We start from the raw sequence: 19,958 nt of genomic DNA on the forward strand, positions 1-19,958 counted from the left end.
TTACTGGTAGACTCAGTACATTTGAAATCATAAGTGACAGATGATTCTTGTTTTATATACTTTGAGCAATCTCACAACTGTGTGAATCATAAAGATATTCCTGAATATGAACACAGTAATAACAAGGACAGTATTTAAACTAATAATGATAATCAAATTAATTCAAACACAAAATTGCCTAAGAAAATATACAGGTCATATACACCAACTGTTTCTTATAATAATTACAACAATAATTATATTATTTGAGTGCTTATTACATGCCAGATACAGTCTGTTTTGCTATAATGTGATACATGCATTCCTAAAAACCACTCTGCTATGCAAAATCAGCAGTAACAATCCCAGGCCTTATGGGGAAAATGGGTTTAAGGGCACAACACTCGAAAGCCCCATTAGTGACACATTAAAAAAACAACAAAGGAAACTAATAAAATGACAGCAGCTTGTTACATGTGTTCAATGGTTAAGAAATGCATAAATGCTACAGTAAACATCACATTTTAGTTTGGAAAAGACCTGATGCTTGCTTGTGGAAGTGGTGTCACAGAGGTTGCACCCTGTGGGTCACTGTGAAGGGTGGATGGAAAATCCGACGAAAAGTTGTAACACCTGATGAGGGTGGGGGTGGCTCACAGCACACGGGGAACTGAGGTAGTTGGAGGATGTTTGAGGTGTGTGCATTGTGCTTTTTGTGTATTCCCTGCAAGACTCAGTTCAGCTAGGTGCAGTTTTCTCTGTTTCCCACAGATGAAGGTGTTATAGACAAGCATGGAAATCTTATTGTCAAATTGTCCCCTAGTATATCAATTTCATTGGAACAAATTTGCATTTTCAAAACACGCATTCAAGTAGAACTGACTGTTTTAGTTCAAGTGCTTTATCTACATTAACTTATTTAATCTTCCCAATATCCTTTTTGGTTTGGTATTATTAATATTATTATCCTCATTTTATCGATGAGGAAATTGAGGCAAAGAGAGGTTAAATAACTTGATCAAGATCAAAACTCATTAAGAGACAAAACAAAAACTGACAAATGGGACTTGAACTACAAAGTTTCTGCACAGCAAAAGAAATCATCAAACGAGGAAATAGACAACCTTCAAAATGTGAGAAAATATAAACAAACTTTGTGTCCAACAAAGGACTAATATCCAGAATCTATTAATATTATACAAGAAACTCAAACAACTCAGCGAGAAGAAAACAACCGCACTAAAAAGTGGGCAGATGATATAAACAGGCATTTATCAAAAGAAGATATACAAATGGCCAACAAACATATGACAAAATACTCAACATCACTAATCACCAAAGATATGCAAATTAAAACCACAATGAAATACCACCTTACTGCAATTAGAGTGGTCATTATTAAAGAGTCAAAAAACAGCAGATGTTGGTGTGGATGCAGTCAAAAGGGGACACTTAATACACTTTTGGTTAGAATGTAAATTAGTGCAAACTCTATGGAGATCAATATGAAGATTTCTCAAAGAACTAAAAGTAGATCTACCATTTGATCCTGCAATCCCACTATTGGATATCTCTACCCAAAGGAAAATAAATTAAATCATATTGAAAAGACACCTGTACTTGTATGTTTATTGCAGTACAATTCACATTCGAAAAGATACGAAATCAACCTAAGTGCCCATCAGCTGATTAGTGGATAAAGAAAATATGGTGTGTGTATACACACATACACACATGCACGCACACACACACACACACCACAGAGTACCATTTGGCAATATGAAAGAATGAAATAATGTTTTTTGCAGCAACTTGGATGGAACTACAGGCCATTATCCTAAGTGAAGCAACTCAGGAACAGAAAAATAAATGCTGCATGTTCTCACAAGTGGGAGCTAAGCTATGTGTATGCATGGTCATACGGAGTGGTATGAAGTACACTGGAGAGTCACGGGGGAAGGGGGAGGGGAAAGGGATGAAAAATTACCTATGGGATACAATTTACATTATTTGGGTGATTGGTACACTAAAAACTCAGACTTTGCCACTATACAATATATACATGTAAAGGACTTCAGCTTGTACCCCATAAATCTATTAAAATAAAAAAGGGGAAAAAGTTATTAAGCAACAAAGCCATTATACTATACCTCCTTTCAACATATTATATGATGCTAATGATAATAATACATTTAATAAGTGTTTCCGCTAGACCTTTGAAGTTAGATTTATTTAGACAGGTCCACTTCAAATAATTCTTCACATCTGATAATTATTGTCTTATTTAAATCTCTGATGTTGTTGTTTTAGTCTATTTTTCTGTTGCTATCTCCGCTGTCAAGGTGGGGAATATCAGGCTATCATGTTGTATGTCACTGCCCCTTTGATAACTGAGGACCAGTTGAGACTAGCGTAGTCAGTCTTGGTTAGTGCTCAGCATGTACTCGGCACCAAGCTTGACTTTCCCTTCCATCATTGATAATTATGCAAAAAGGAATATTCAGTGAAACCTAATCAATGGGGTTCCAATCGTAATGTAAACATGCTGTGCTCCATTGGCATTAGAAATGTTTATTGCTTTGTGTATTTCATTAGTGTCCCTGGTTCCTCCTCATTACACAAACTCTTTATGGAATAGAAATATTTAACATAAAACATCTTGAATGCTTTCTGTTTTTGAGGAGCAGCATTTTGGATTGCTAAGTAGGCACTTAACAATTCACATCCCATTGAGAGTTGGTTGCAAATGTGAATAGATGAATAACTAATGATGCTTTGAATGGGCTTTTTGGTACAGTAGTGACTAAAACCTGACTCTGAGGTGAGAGGTAGGAAAGGGCTGTGGAATTTGCTTTGGCTTTAGAGCTGGTTAGAAGAACTGAGTTCAAATCTTAACTCTTCCATTTGTTAGCTGTGTGATCATGGGCAAAGTATTTAGTTCTTTGAATTTCAGTGTCTTCATCTATTAAAAAATACCTTTGGTCATATTGTGATGCATTAATGAGCTAAACCATGTTATACGCATAATAGGTAATTAGTAAATCATCGGCCAATGCAAAAGAACTCTGTATCCCATCGAAAGACACCAAATCCTGGGTTGTCGGGCTGAGGAGGACAAGCCTGAGGTTGGAGCTAAGCAGTGGACAGGGAGCTGTGTGATGCCAGGTATCAAGGCTAGAGAATGGGCTGGAGCAAACAGAGGACACAAGGACAGAGTGGGGAGGGGCAGACTGGAGCCGGCAGAGATGGACAAGGCATGCTTACAGAGGAGGGTTGGTTTAGGAGCAAATCTCTTCACTACAGGATTCCAGCCACTGATTCCCTTTTCTGTACCTAAGCAGAGTCTAAAGTTATACATAGAACGTACAACACAGTGAACCCTAATGTAAGCTACTGCCTTTAGTTAATGATAATGTATCAATATGTGTTACATTGTAACAAATGTACCGTACTAATGTTAATAGTAGGGGAAACTGGGGTAAGGTGAGTGGGTGTATGGGAAGTCTCTGTACTTTCCCCTTAATTTTTCTGCCACAAGAAACTGCTCAAAAAAAAAAAAAGTTTACTAATTAAAAATGGTTTTGGCTGTACTTTTTTCACCTTAGCATCTTTTATTCTTCCCTTTTTGACCCTTCTGACTTCAGCTGCCAAGACTGGTCCCACCTATTCCCTGATTTGCCCACAGAAAGGGTGCACTAGGGCTGGCAAGTGCATTTAAATTGATGTTTGGTTCCCAACTGTGTTCCTGCGACCCACGTCCTGGTGAAGGAGATGAAGCGCGTTGGCTGAGTTCACCCACTCTGAAGGCAGGAGGGTTTGGTGGCTCAGAGCACAGGTTCTAGACTGAGACAGATCTCAGATCTCCCACTGTCTATGTCTGTGGTAGTGGCCGAGTCTGAGCCTTCATTTACCATCTGAACACAGCACGATATTATGGAGCCTGCTATGAGATTTAAAGAGAGCGATCTGTGGGAAATGCTTGGCATGGTATCTGGTGCATAGTTAAGTGGACTGTGCATACTTATCTATGCTGCATAATAAACCACTCCAAAGCTTAGTAGCTTAAGACACTCATTTATTATTTCCCATGACTTTGAGGGCCAGGAATTCAGGCAGCACTCAGATGGGCATTTTTTTCTGCTCCATGTAGTGTCAGCTGGGGTCACTCACCTGGCTGCACTCAGCCGGTGGCTAGTCCGGGCTGGGAGGTCTGACAGGGCTGTACTCAGGTGTCTGTGCCGCCGCGCCCTTCCACATGTCTTCTCTCTCCACGTGCTGGCCTGGGCTCTCTCACAGCACGGTGGTCTCAGGGTAGTAGAGTTTCTTACATGATGACTGGTGTCCGAGAACAAAGAGGAATCGGCCAGCCCTCTTAAAGGCTCAGCTCAAAACTGGCATAGGGTCATTCTACCAGGGTCTATTTGACAAAGTCAGTCACAAAACCAGCCCTGATTCAAGGGGAGGGGAAATAATCTCCCCTCTTGATGGGAAGAACAACATCACGTGTCTACCGGAGGGCAGGAATCATGGCAGCCATCTCTGGAGGTGACCACAGTGCTCAAGTTATTATTTTCCGTGATTTGGTTTGCCTTCTTGCAGAACAGGCATAGCTGCATCTTCGACAGCCCACAGCGTGCTGTAGCGCAGAGTGAGGTGTCGTGGCTACTGTGGGAACTAAAGTACGGGTGTGGGCAAGGGGCCATTCTAGCTAGGCGATCACCTCTTCTATGGAAGTTGACAAGGGCTCAATGCATTTTCAGTATTGTTGTTCTGTCAACAATGTGCACTCACTTAAGCTTTCCATCTCCTTTGGATTTTATCTCATGTCAGTATTATTTTGAGACTTTAAAAAAACAGATGTACTATTTAAATATGTCATTTTACCCTGTTATTGACACCATAGAAAAAAGAAAATAAACGATCAAAAAAGTGAATCCACACTGTCTTCTACATTCAAGTTTTTTTTGTTTTTTTTCCCTTTTGACTGCAATGTCCTTCTTACCTCCCTTCCTTCCCCCTTCTGTAGGCAAAGGAGCACTTATTTATCTTTTAAGACCTAGCTCCCACGTAACTTCCTTTGTGAAGCCCCTATTGACACACCTGCCACTAGATAAACTTGATCACTCTTTTATTTGTGCCCCTCTGCACCCTGATAGCTTCCACCTTAGTAACCATAACTTTTATTGCTCTGATATATTTATAAAGGATAATCGGGTCAGTGTACGGCGGGTGGCACAGGGAAACTATTAATAATCCCTATGTGCCTGCCACCTGCTACGTGGGGATGCAAAGAAGAATAAGATGAACCCCTTGCACTTGGGGAACTCACTGTCTACTGGAGGAGAATGTCATAACATACATATTTAAAATACAATCTTAATTTCATGGCTAGAGATCTGTACAGGGTATTATGGAAGCACTAGGAAGAAACACTTTAACCACTGGGGTAGGGAGTTTTGCTTGGGAGAAGGCTCTCTGAAGAAGGTTTTACTTGCTATCATAGTAGACTTAGGAGTCACCAACATAATGATCTCAAACATCTCACCTTCAGCACAAGTCATTTTGGTGCTAAAGTGAGTGTAGGGCCCCAGGCATAGCGATGTGGTCTCAGAGAAGTGAAGAGAACTGTGGCCTGTGTCCCCATAGAGGAGATGGGGGTTTTCCATAGATAAGGGCTTTCTCACTGTCTCACGACGTTGTGAGGGCCCTAGTTAGGGCCAGGGCTTCTAAGAAATTTGCAAGGTGAAGATAAGGGAACTGTCTTAGAATGTTTAGTTCCTTTGCAGGCCAGAGAGGTACCTTTTCACTTTGAAGAAAAAGATAAAGGCAAAAAAAAAACTACATTTGAGCAAATAAAAATTACCCTTGAACTCACTTTTATCTGATGGGCTACTGTATCAGTCAGCTTTGATAACTCCTAGCACCTTCCTCTAGAAAGTAGCACATGCCACTTCTACTCATATTTCATTGGTCAAAGCAAGTCACACAGCCAAGCAGCGAAGGGGCAGCCAACATAGGAACAATACAATAATACCATAGCTACACCAAACCCAAAGCTGATGGCTCTGAAGACAAAAGACCAAGAAGGGGTCAAACAAAAGGTTTATAAACATTAACTTCAAGCATGAGAAATATATGATTAATCTGTTGAAGAAAGAAATTTAACAGAATCAAAACTTCTTTTCTTAGAAACAAAACTTGAAACCTATAGAAATCAAAATATACATAATGAGGAAGATTTTGATGTCCTTCCTGACAAACAAAAAATCAGACCTAAGGAACTAAACAACCAAAGGAGAAGTGCTTTACTTTGGACATAAGCCTACTGAAGCACATGCTTTTATAGTATCTGGATTGCTTCTGGCAGGTCACAGAAGGTGTGCAATGGAGGAAAATGGATCCACAATGAGCACTGCCATCATTCGGCATCACTGTTCATACTTGGAATGCTATTCACTCACGTGTTGCCCACCCAAACCCCACTCATTTGCTTTAGTTTGCCTCAAATGCTACCTTTTTAAAGAAACCTGTCTAGATCATTCCCATCAGTATGAATCACATGGCCTTAGATGTAGTGGTGCTTGCATTTCTATTCAACATATTTCATACTGTCTGTATTATGATCAATTATTCACTCTCCCCTCCCCCCACCCCAGAACTGTGAATTCCTTGAGGGCAGAAACAGTGTTTTATTCCTTCTTGGGTCTCCCACAGTGCCTAGTGCAGAGCAGTGCATATGAAGATACAATTCATTGTTGTTGAAGTTCATGAATTACAGTCTGTATAAAAGCCATTTGACATGCATATCTCAGCTCTACCCTCAAGGTGACCCCAGAATATAAAGTACACACAGGAGGAGGAGGTAATGATTGCTTGTGATTACTCCAGGGTCCAAACTTATCCATACAATAAGAAAGCCTTGGTAAGGTAGGCGAACAGAAAAGGTAGGGAGGACAGAGCAGTGTAGGTATGGGGTGCTGGGAAGCAATCTTAGTACCTCTGTTCCTCTGACATCTAGATTAGTTTGTCCCTTTAGGTACTTCTATTTATATTCTCTTAGTATCAAATGGCAATTAGTCATATCGGTCTTAGTTTTAATAAACTGTTCTACTGATGTGGCTTGGCCTTAGTTATGCAAACAAAGCGAGTGATATAAAACTAATTTAAGGGATCAAATATGATATTAGGTTGACAGGCAATTGAAAATTATATAGAGGATACCAGGAGTACTTATATTCATAATACACAGTATGAATATTTTTAGATTCTCCGATATTGGACTTAGATGTGCTTGTTCTATTTTGTAAATCAAAGAATTGGCCTATATCTTTGATCTGTGTGTTTAGGTTTTATAGTGACAGACATCTTATAATAACTAGAAATAGAAATTCCATCTTTGGTAGTAATGTAGTACAGGGACCTGAGAAGAGAAGGTCTTAAGGTGCTGTTAATTAGCAGAAATCTGAAGCACACAGTCTCAAAGCAATTAAGGCTGTTAATTGAGTATGTAGATGCACAGCGGAACGGCTCATAGCTGGCCAGGGAACCCTGGGCTTGCATACAGGAGTTACATTACACAAATGATGTTGAACAACTGAGAAAGAACAAATATGGGTCAACTTACGTTTGTCTAGTAGTCAACCGCATTTTTGAGTGGTGATACACTGTGGGCAATGTGCAAAATTGTCTATTCACTGCAAAATTCAATATCAATAATTCAGTCTTTCAGCCTATCTTTTGCAAAAATGGCACACCATTTACTCAGGGAAAACTCAGTTTTTTTTTCTTTTTTTTGCCATCGTGATTTTGCTGTCCTTCAGTTTGGTAAACATTTCTATGATTGATGTGATATTTTAAATGCAATTGGTGGTCACACAGTAGCTACAATGTCACATCGACGCACATTTGGAGGCAGAGAAGAAAGGACATTGTTGATAAGCTCGGAGTGGCAAAGTGATTTTACTACTGAATTCCTTCAGAGCCTTTGTACTGACTTCATTAGTTGTGTTATTTGATTAATGTGTGAACATACTTTTAGAAAGAAACTTAAACTGAAGATTGCAAAAAAGTTTTCAAGAAATAAAATGTTCCTTTTCGAAGAACTTCAGTGGAAAGTGGTTCATCTTTTCAGCAGTGTTTGTTATTTTTAATAGTCATGGCTTTAGGGTGGGTTTCTGCTTCTGCCAATCCCAGGCTTACAAAGTTGCAGAGGAAAGAGTGTGCTCTAAAGAACACCCGGAAGGCAGTGAGTGAAGAATGAATTTGCTTTCTCATACTGCTTCAGTCCTCTGGACAGTATGGCCAACTTTCTGATCTCTGCATTAAGGGAAAAAAGAAATTACACAAATGCTCAAAATCCACAGGTTATCATCAAAACTAATGCTGGCCAATAGTTTTCACCTACTTTGCTAAACCTTTCAGAAAGTGGTAGGATTGACTGATATGAGTCCCTCCTCCCCTTTCGGTCCTACTCCACTTTCTGGAGAAGTTTGTTACAGCCAGTGAAGTGGCCTTTTAAGAAAGTGGAGGTGCTGGGGACGCTGTGAAAAATAGGAGCATAGAACCTAAAACTTCCCAAACTGATCATTTCATCCGTATTTGAAGAATTGAGCATTCATAAGGACAGTATGATTTAGGAACAGGCTACTCAAACGGCTAACAGACATCCTGGTGTGTGCACAGAGCGTATAAAAACCAAATTGTACTTAAGGTCCAAATCTGAGCTTGTTATGCACATATATTTTCTAAAAATGTAGAGTTAACCTGCTTAGGGATTATTGACGAGGGCTTTTGAAAGGCCTGGGAACAGAGGGCTGAGGTTGTTAACACTGGATTGGGAAGCACGTTTAAGAGGTAACAATGCGACCTCTTTGGATCAGGAAAGTTCCTGTTCGTTATGCAATGTGTGCATTTCATTATTTACCCGGTCTCACTAGGCGATTGGGAGCTGTGTACACAGCAAAGTGAGCCTTCGGCAGCGTCCTAGACTCTGAAATCAGAACTGAACACCGTCTCTGAATTGCCTTTCACTACCCTTGTCTTTGAAATACTACTTTTTCATGAAAAAATTTTCCTAAATTATAGCTACTTCTCTAGATGAAAAGAAATTTTTTTCCTTAAACGTTTTTAGGAGCTACAAGTTTCTTGGAAAATTTTCCATACTCGTTATCATTTTGCTGTAAGGACAAAGCACAGAGTAAATGCTCAGTATAGGAAGATTCAGCTAGGGAATCCCTTTTAACTTTGTGACGGGGGTCTCCGGCCCTCTCTTTTCTCCTTCCCACGGCAGCCCCTCTCTCTTCGAGACCCGTTTCCTTTCGGTATTTCCCGGAGTACGGAGAATAAATAAGGGGACGAAGCCTTATTTATTTTCTAGGCTGGGCACACCGGGGTCCTGAGGTTGACCTTGGGCGACTGGCGGGGCGCCGGGGTGGTGCGGGCGACGCCGGGAGGGGCCGGCGGGGGGCGCTTCTGCAGTTTCCGCGGCTTCGGCCCGGTAGCCCCAGGCCCGTTTCCTGCCGGCCGCTCCCGCAGTTCCCCTGCAGGGAGCGAAGGGGGCGGATCCTCGTGTGCCAGACACGCCCCGGCCCGGTTTATAATTCGGCCGGCGCTCGCTCCTGGAACTGCCGCTGAGCTCTCGCTCCGCCGGGGACCCGGGCCGGGGACCCGGGACGCGGCCCCCGCGCTGGTCGCCGGCAACTCCGGGCCGGACGCCCGCGCTCACGCCGCCCTTCCCTCCGCGCTCACGCCCGCGCGCGCCCGCACTCCGGCCCGCTCGCCCCGCGGACGCGCAGGCACCGCCGGCGAGGGCGCCCAGGGGTCCCGCGGCGTTCCCATGGCTGACCTGAGCTTCATCGAAGATTCCGTCGCCTTCCCAGAGAAGGAGGAGGATGAGGAGGAAGAGGAGGAGGGTGTGGAGTGGGGCTACGAGGAAGGTAACCGGCCGCGTGTCAGGGTGCCCGGGGTCCCGGGACGGCGCGTCAGTGTCCCGCCGAGCTCGGGGCTCTGCGTCCCGCTACCGTTGCGCGTTCCGAGCTGAACCACGTCCCCTCTTTCCCGCGGGGGTCTCCGCCACTTTCCCACTCCCGTGGCGCGTTTCGGGGCGGGAGTCACGCCAGGGAGGCGTGCCCGCCGCCCGCGTTCTCCCGCCGTCCGCGTTCGCGCCCGGGAGCCGGCGCGGGGCTGCGGTTCGTACCCTGGGTCGTCTGCAGCGAGACCAAGCCTGCAAGCCTTGCCTGCCCCTTTTCTGCCTTCCGAGTGGCCAAGAAGAGCAACGGTACATTATCCTCAACACCTCGGGAAGGCAGTGCTGGTGACACGAACGGTTTCTTGCTTGCTTTGAGGACTCTGGAGAGAAAGTGTTTCTGCCTCTAGTCTTTTCGTGAAGGAGGATACTGGCGACTCGTAGCTTTCTGAAACATGTCTTTAAGCGCAGGCTGGATCACTGGGCTTGGCCAGAAGGAGTTGGCTTTTAAAAAAACTTAGTTTCCCGAATGTATCCATGAAGACATAGGGCTCCTAATAGAGCTAACCATTACTGATGTTTACCACATATATTGAAACAAGTATAGAATATATTATTTTAGCTATAAAAATCTGGAAAGAGTAAATATTATATATGTATATAGATGTGCACACTTTAAAATACTGTATTTGCATTTCTAATAAGAGGTGTTTATTCACTAGCATCAGAATTACAGTTTTTGGCTGTCACCAAGCATGTTGAAAGTTACAGCTATTCCCAGAGTACTGAGCATAATTGAACTAATGAGCAGAGGAAATTTTTGTAGTATCATTTTTTCTAATCACTTAAAGATGACTTAAATTTCCTAGAGTCATAAATTATTACATCTATCTGGACAAATACAAATAGAGTATTTTGTTAGTCCCGGGTTTTGTATGTGTTATTTGATGATATTAGATCATTTAAATAATGAATGCAAAAACTCACATTTACCAGATCTCATCTGTATGCTGATGGTAGTCATAACCCTCTTCATAATGTCAAGGATCATAAAAGTGTTTATACTAGTTTTTACATGTCAAATTTTACTGTAACTTATTTTTTTTAACCTGTTCTTAATTTCTTTCTTTTTGTCCTTAGGTGTTGAGTGGGGTTTGGTGTTTCCTGATGCTAATGGAGAATACCAGTCTCCTATTAACCTGAACTCAAGAGAAGCTAGGTATGACCCCTCCCTGCTGGACATCCGCCTCTCTCCGAATTATGTGGTCTGCCGAGACTGCGAAGTCACCAATGATGGACATACCATTCAGGTTATCCTGAAGTCAAAATCAGGTATTTTAGAAGATACGTTTGTGTGTTCTTGTAAACTAGAAGTCAGCATGGAGCTATTGAACTCTGATATAACTAGTATGATTTTAAAGATACAATTAACATAGCTCTATTTTCAGGATACCCTTTATGTATTATAAAATGCATTGTTTTGGAATTATTTTCTGAAACAATTTTCAAAGGATAAAAGGGTGAAATTATGAAGATATCAGTTGGTTGTTCTACTTTGTATGAGTTATTGGAACGACCTTGGTTTGGTCATCTTATATAATACTTTGTGGAATATGAGGAAAGGTATATGTGGGTATACTCATCTGCACTTTGTCCTAAATTGTTGATTAGCTTAAATCATTTAGATTCTCATAATCCTCTGTTTTACTACTTTGCAAAACTAAAAATTATGAGTTATTGACGTAATCTGGCATTCAAGTTAGACTTTTTGAGTTAATTTTGTCTACTGTATCAGTATAACAAGAAGTTTTAATTAATAGCAATTAAAAACATACTGTAGACTCAGCCACAGATTTAAATGGCAAACAAAGCTCTTGCTTTTTTACATTTATTTAAGTCTCCCTACTCCCCTCTGAATGTATTTGAGATGGATCTGAAATGTCTTATGGAGAAGGTATTGGGTGATTACCAAGGAAATTGGTTTTGGCTTAATTGTAGAGGATGGGAAAGCAGATTTAAAAGAAAAATTAGCATTAATATCATGCTTTTCATAAGAATAATAACTGTTTTTCCCTCCTGAGAAGAATGTAAAATTAGAGTATGTTGAAATATTAGGCCATGCTTAATAAATAGAGACTGGGTGTGCTAAAATTAATTCAAAATCAATAAATTTTATATTTTAGACCATAAAATCTTTAGGTTTCTAAGGCAGGTATTGATTTACAACTATGGATTTTTTTATTCATTGTGGATAAATGAATGAGCTTTAATTTAGAATCCATGAGCTAGTCACAGATTCGTGTAGCCTTCCTCGCTGTTCTGAGTTTAGTCAAGGTATGGGCATGACCCAAAAGAAATTATGGGTTTTATATGTACTTGTACTTAGTCAAAGAGATGTTTCAGATGTAAATTTCAACTTAAATCAGATTTTTTTTTTGGGGGGGAGTTTATCTATGATGGTAAATTATTAAAGTATATTGTAAAATTATTGAGTGCTGACTGTCCTGGCATATAAAAAACATTTTAAGGTAGTACATGTGTATTGATATGTTGATGTGCCTTTGTACTTCTGGAAATAAATGTTTATACATCCTTACAGCAAAAATGGCATTTCATGTCAGGCAGCATGGTGAGTGTTGGTTGTATACAAGTGAAGAAGGCAGCTCTTAAGGATTCATGGCATAATGAAAACACAGTTCTTTAAAGTTCTAGTGTATGTGTGGTATGGCCAGTGTTGTAAAGAATCATTGGAGCATAGAGGGATGACTAAGCACGAGTACCCACTAGGCCAGTGTGTCCAGTCCTGCTCCAGTACAGGTTGGAAGTATTTTTTTTGATGTCATTCAGTGTTGGATGTCATTGCTGTGTTGCCTGCTAGCTTCCAGTGTTGCGACTGAAAGATCTAGTGCCATTCTGTGTTTCAGCTTCCTCTACGTGTCTTTTTTTCTTTTTCCCTCTCTGGCACCTTTTATACTTTTCTCTTTACAGCTGTTTTGAAATTTTATAGCCATATGCTTTGGTGGGGCTCTTTTTTCACTCTGTGCTGGGCAACTGGGTTCTTTCAATCAGAATAATTGTGTCTTTTATTTATTAGAAATATTCTTATATTTTTTGTATTGGTTTACTGATAAATTTTCTGGGTTTTTTTCTCCTCTTTCAATAATTACTACTTTCTTGTTGCCTTTTTCTTCTACTTTCTGTTAGAGTTCCTCAGATTTTATAATCTTTCAGTCTTTCTACTGGACTCTTAATTTCTGCTCTCGTATTTTTAATTTCTAAAAATTCATGTTTATTCTATGAAGTTTTAAAAATTTTTAAAAACACACCATCCAGTATTTATTTCATGGTTGTAGGATCTTTCTTCATTCTTTTTTGTATTGTTTTTTTTCTGTTCCCTGCCTGTCTTTGTTTATTCTGTGTTCCTTCTTCTCTTTGTTTTTGTCTCTCTCTTTTATTTCGGAGGTTCTCTTCAGATGTCTAGTGATTGTTGGCTCCTTGTTCATCTTAGGAATGGGTCTAAGATGCGGATCAGAATCTCTGTTCACTGGGCAGTGATTGAAGTCTGATGGGCTTCCCAGTCACATGATTAGGCAGGGTCCTGGCCATGTTGTTAGAGCTGTCTCTGCAGCTTATATCAATTTCTCTGGAATTTGCGTATCCCCTATTTGTATTTTCATTTTTGTTTTGGGGCTGGGGGGTGAGGGTGGCTCACAGCTGGCTGCCAGTTTTCTGGCTGTTGGCCACAGACAGGATAGTGTCACCATTTGGCATGTCCACATTCCCTTCATCTTCTGCCAGGGAGGGTAAAGGTGGCTGCCTGTCCATGGGGGATGGGACAGGGAGATTTAACTGCTGCTTTTAAAGACTTTAAATCTGTTTTCCTGTTTTCATTTCCTACTCTGTGCCTCCACATTCCACCCCCTGAGTCCTTCCTGGTATTTTCGTCCATTCAGACTGCTGTAACAAAATACCTTTGACTGGGTAATTTATAAATAATAGGATTTTATTTCTCACAGTTCTGGAAGCTGGGAAGTCCAAGAGCAAGGCATCAGAAGAAACTGTGTCTGGTGTGGGCTGCTCTCTGCTCCATAGGTGGCGCCCCGTTGCTGTGTCCTCACATGGCAGAAGACAGAAGGGCCAAACAGGCTCCTTCTAGCTCTTTTCTAAGGGCCCCAATCCCATTCGTGGAGCAGAGCCTGCATCCCTTTCACCTGGTCGCCTCTTATGCTGTTGCATTGGGGGTTAAGTTTCAATGTGAATTTTGGGGGAACACAAGCATTCAGCCTATAGCACCTGGGTTCTGTGGCAGGAATTGCCAGCCTCTTGTGGACTTCCTGTTCCTGTAGTTACTTAGCTTTTAGCTTTCTCTTTATAGCTAAATCACTAACTACCTTTTAGTCTTCTTTCCTGCCTCCTCCCCTTCCCCGTCAATTTTTTTTTTTTATTTGGCATTTCTCTTGTGCAGTTATCTCCATTCTTGTTTATTTTGCCCTGGCAAGTTTGTGCCCTTTTTATTTAGTGAGGATTGAGGAGGGGGAGAGATCAATGTGTGCGTGCTGTCCTCCTCGTCTAACTGGAGGTGCTCAAGTACGGCATACCGTCTTTGTAAATAAAAAAAAAAAAAGAAATTCTTGTGATAAGCACGATTCTTTCAGAAATGGAAGTTGACTTCATACCATCCAGTGTGCTGAAACTCAGGCCTCCCTGAGACTGTCAATGGCCTGGGTTGCTTAGTTTCTTCCTTTTTCCTTTTTTTTTGCTCGATGTATATTAAAGAATCATGAAGAATTGCCAAAAAGGGTTACAACAGTTGAAGTATAGTTTAAATGCTTAGACTTATCAAACTAAAGCTTTTAATGTAATCCTAATTACATTATTCCTGTATATAATATCCCATCTGGAGATACTGCCTTAAAGTTGAGGCTTTTTGTGAGCTTGAGTGAACCCCCTGTCCTGCGACTTTGCTGGAACTTCTCAGGCTGATGATCTCCTCATCTCCTAAATTCAGCAGGCACTTTAGAATTCTTACAGTTCTTTAACTCTGCTGCATTTGAAGTAGAATTTTTGGAAACTCTCTCTCCTGTTGGTTTCTGTGCCACGCAGTCTCCTGACATTTCTTTCTAATTTTGGCTGCCTTTTCTCTGTCAGTTCTTTGTGCTCCACTATCCTTAAATAATGGGTCTCTCAAGGTTTCCTCCCAGACCCTCTTCCCGTACTGCATGCACCCCTTGAGCAGTGCATCCATACAGACTGGGTGCGACTTTGTCCAGTGTTCTGCCTTCCCTTGAGGCAGCAAATGAGCTTAGTAAATGGACAACCGCCACAGGTCCTCTGAGTGGAACGGGCCTCTGGGGGTGGTGATCAGCCTCCCCTCTGAGACCCTCTGGCACGTGGTTGGGCAGCCTTGGCTTTAACAGCTCAGGGAGGGGCATTCATTCCTCACGAGGAAATCCGTTTTGCTTTTGAGTAATTCCAAAAGTTAGAAAGTTCTGTGTTTTTCCCGATTGTTTCTATTTTCGGTCCCTGGACCTACACCAAACAAATATTGTACTTCCACTTGATTCTTTAAAATATTGACTATGGTCGTCCTATCATGCAGTTGCCATTTTCCCTTGCAGGCATATTTAGTTCTTTCAGCTGTTGCTCATATGATAGTCCTTATTGATTTCTTACTATAGGAGTCACTTACTCTTAGGACTTACTCATCTCTGAGAGCCAGGCAGATACTATCAGTGAGAGCAACCAGGAGAGCAAAAGATTGTACATAGCTACTGACCCTTTGCTTCATTTGCAGTGTTGGGGGTCAGTAGGGCCTGGTGGTGACTGTGGGAAACTGGCAAATTGCAGAGAGCATGCCTAGTTTGCCAGATGTTTAATATGTCAGGAGAAGCTGGAGATGTGCACCTGTGAATTAAATATACATGTCCACTGGTTTCATTTGGCCTACAGGGTGTAGTTGGCGATCTTTTCTTCACTTTATGCAAGGTAACATGCTTTGGATAAGGTAAGTATAAATGAAACCCAAGGCCTGCCCTCAAGGAGGTTACAATGGTAGGTCATAGAAGATAGGTATATAAGGAGAGATTATTTTTGGTGGAAATTATTAGGGAAGGATTTATGGAGGGAGTAGCATTTGGAATGATCTTTGAAGGGTAAATAGCATTTGGATATGGGGAGTCCAGGATGGATGGGAAAGGGGTACAGGAAGCAAAAAGACATGTATGGGAAGTTCTAGAGATCATAAGAGGAAAGGCAAATCCTTCCCTATAGCTGGAAGGGAAGACTCATTCATGATAAAGCATGTTAATGGGAAATATTAATATAATAATAGGCTATGTTGGAGCAAATTTGTGAGGGACCCTGAACAGAGTCTAAAGAACATAACTTTTTTTTTTCTGTAGGATAAAGTCATAATTACCACATTGTTTTAGGAAAATTAACCTGGCAGCCCTGAATGAGATGGGATCTGGGAGAGATTGGGAGCCAGTTAGAAGATTAGTGCAAGAGACTCCATTAACCAAGACCACAGCCATTGCAGTGTCATTGGAAAAGGAGGGATGGTGCAAGAGAGGTCTCTCAGATGCAATCCGCAGAACTGCAGTGGGTAGTTATGTGGAGCTAGGGGGAGGAGGGAGCTGTTGGAGAGATGCCGAGGGTTGGACTCCTTATGACTGGACCATGTCGTGGGTCCTGTCACTATTCTACCTCTGCTCTGGGTGTATTTCAGGATGGCAGAATCCCTCCTAATATGGAGTTGAACCAAGCATTGCATTCCAGGTGTGACCTGACCAGACTGTTGGTCCTATTATTTTGAGTATGGAGAATTTATTAAGGCTGCCACATATATCATTTATTTTCTTAGGAGGACAAATGGATTACTGTACCTTAGGAATCTTAACATTTATGGTACATAGACAAATGAAAATTGAACGTTTTTACAATGGAATATGGAGTATAAGTATGAAATATAAAGTATAAGTATAAAAATATAATTATAGATTTCTAGCCTGAGTGGTTTGATACTTAAGGAGTGAGAAAGTGGGAGACTGTGCAAGCTTGTGCAATAGAACTTCATTCCATCTCACTACAAGCAATGTCTTAAAAGTAATGGTGTTTTTAATGGACCATCATTACAGGAGAAATTGCTAATCAAGATAGGTCATTTGTGCCCTTCGCTGTAACTTATTATAGAAATGTTAATTAGAAAATTTTACTTCTGGGTCTCTTATAATTCTCAATGCTAATTTTGGACTAGATGATTATTGTCATTAATCATACTTTTCGCCCCAAAATGTGACAACTCTTTATAGTGTTTCTTAACAACCTTGCTGATTTAAAGATGAAATTATCAAAAATATCTTAAAATTATTTTCACTAAGGAAGAGTCTCTATTTTTTATTTACATGAAATTTCAGGGCTGAATTTCTTTATGATTATATTTATTATTGGCTAACTTGGGGACCCTGAATTACCTGGACTGTTGCTGAGATCTGCTTCACTTTGCTCATGCGCCACTCTGCCCAGTTTGAGTGGCCTACTCTCTGAGCTGTTGCTGTGATCTTTACCCCTAAGAGCTGAAGATGTCTATTCTTTAATATGAAATAAAGCTGTAGGTTAAAAGCCAAACACAGCAAAAAATAATTGAAAAATTTTTGCTTTTAATTTTAAGGCTTTTAATGTTAAAGAAGAACTAATGAATACTTTTTCGGGAAAATTTTACACATGTATTTGGGATTCCTTAAAAGTTAATCAAAACATCTATAAACATATTAAGAATGAACCGTTTGGGGCTTTGGATCCTTTGCAGGACGTATCAGGGACCCACTGGTGCTGGGCTCGCTCCGTGGTGGAGGCGTGGCTGTGGCAAGTTGGTCTCGCCTGTCTTTGCCTGGGTTGGGACAGCAGCTTTCTAACTGGTTAGGCTTGCCCTTTGTTACTCTGTCGTTCGTGCAAGTTCCCTGCAGGGTAAACTTCAGCCCCTAATGTAGTCTGCGTGTCTCCTGATGCCCACCGTGAGCCTGCCTTTGACCGTTGGTAACTTCTAATTTTTTTCTCTAGGAACACGCTTAAGCCGTTTCATATCTCTGAGCCTTTCTCAGGTTCTTTTCTCTGCTCTGAATGCACTTTTCCTTTTCTTCTCTTAGCTTACCTCTCGAGACTCAGCTATCATCTTCTCAGGGAAGTTCCTCCCTGACTTTGTGATCTCCGCTTGTTTCTGGCTTGTCCCTTGTTGGGTGCCCTCTTATTACCTGTGCGCTTTCCTTTACTGCTCCTGAGGTGCTCTATTTAGACACTGAGTTTAATTTCTTAAGAACCGAGAATGCCTAGCCAGCTCCAAGACTAGATTCTTCTCGCGTAGTACATTCAGTGATCAGCACAGAACCAGGCAGGGAGTCAATCGCAAAATGTATATATTGAGTTCAAATGCAAAGAGAGGAAATAAGCCATGCACAAATTTACCCGCCTTTGAATTGTGTGGTAAATTTGTTTTCAGCAAAGGACTGTGAAAGCTTAGATAGACTTAGATAAACATACATATGTCAAGTCTTTACGGGATTCTCAGATCTCCCAGAGCCTTCCTCAGGGAGCTCTATTTATAGCTCATGAGCATAAAAGCCATGCCTATTAAATAGTATTAAAGAAATGCTTTTAGCAATGGCATCAGCTTATTTTATATTCTTTTTACAAGTTTGTTATTCTAAGGAAATTCAGCATGTCATTGGTACAAATTTCATGTTTCATTGTGATTTTATTGAACCTGATGACATCACAACTAATAAACCTGCCATATAATGACCAAATATCACTCAGCAAAATTTGATCTTCATAAATGCAAGAAAATGTGCCCCTTTTAGTATGACTGGTTTCCTTATAAAAAATATGTAAGCTGTAAAAAGGGAGAATAATGCATTAAGAGGATGTTGCCAAATGGATAAAATAGAGCAATTATTTATTTTTAGTCTATAAAAACAAAACCATTCTTGAGGGATGAACAGGTAATGCTTTTACCTGGCACTTCATAAAACTGTTAAGTCAGTATTTAGTCATTTTTTATGGCTTTGTATGGCCAGGTGATTTTAGTGTGGTTTAACTTTGCGTTATTCATCTGCAGCAAAAGTGAAAACTACCCAGAGCCTGATTCTGCGCTGGAAGCTGCCTCTTTGTCACCTCTCCCTAGAGGACCAGGCCTGGGCAGAACGCCTCCCTTTCTGTGTTCCTTTCAACCTCAGAATATGAGATCCACGAGGATCTTCTTGTTTCATTGTAATTTAAGGAACCACACGATGTCATAAACTTGCCATGTCCTGACCATGTATCACTCAGAAAAATCTGATCTTCATAAATGTATGAATTTACATTTCAGCCTAATAGAATGTGAGATCCACAAGGCCAGGGAATTTTGCCTGTTTTGTCAAAATCAGTGAATCCTAAGCACTTACTACAGTGCCTGGTGCAATGTAGTAGATGATCAGAAAATATCTGTTGATAGGATGAGTAAATGGACTCTCCTGGGTCTTGAACTTCTCCCTATCAAAACATGGATCTGTACAGTTTGAACTTCTGGGGTGTTTACAATATAAGCTCTGTCTCCAAGTTTTCAAGGAAAGGCTTCGTTGCTGTTAAAGAAATACTGGGCATTGATCATGTGAGGAGTATTATTTTTGAAGCATGAATGGTTTTGGTCCCCTGAAATCACCGTCAAGAACAGCTGTATCATCCATTTCCATAAGAACACACTGGTAGACATGTTCTGTAACAGTTTCAGAAACACTGTGTGTGTGTGTGTGTGTGTGTGTGTGTGTGTGTGTGTGTGTGTGTGTGTGTTCTGAGTGTATGTGATGAAGGGGTTTTGGGGAAAGATTTTTTTAATCCTCTTTCCCATTTCACATGTGCTTCATTTCACGATACTCTTTCTTTTTTCCTAGCAATGTGGAGCTGAGCCTTCTCTAAGTCAATTTTATCACCCTGTTTTAAAAGTAGAGTGTTACAGAGCTCACCCACTGAAGCCTTGGGT

The 19,958-nt window shown here is 40.9% G+C and overlaps 1 protein-coding gene across 1 annotated transcript in view; it reads left to right on the top strand.

Annotated features, from left to right (window-relative positions):
* Nucleotides 1-9,663: 9,663 nt before the first annotated feature.
* Nucleotides 9,664-19,958, top strand: part of CA8 (carbonic anhydrase VIII) — a 73,170-nt gene continuing 62,875 nt past the window's right edge. The window contains exons 1-2 of the mRNA XM_012661463.1: nt 9,664-9,914; nt 11,084-11,275. Coding sequence (XP_012516917.1) covers nt 9,815-9,914; nt 11,084-11,275 — 292 coding nt within the window. The 5' untranslated portion in view covers nt 9,664-9,814. The remainder of the gene's footprint in view (nt 9,915-11,083; nt 11,276-19,958) is intronic.

This window comes from Propithecus coquereli, unplaced genomic scaffold (genome assembly GCF_000956105.1).
Source record: "Propithecus coquereli isolate 6110/MARCELLA unplaced genomic scaffold, Pcoq_1.0 Scaffold71, whole genome shotgun sequence".
In the NCBI taxonomy this organism is placed as follows: Eukaryota; Metazoa; Chordata; class Mammalia; order Primates; family Indriidae; genus Propithecus; species Propithecus coquereli.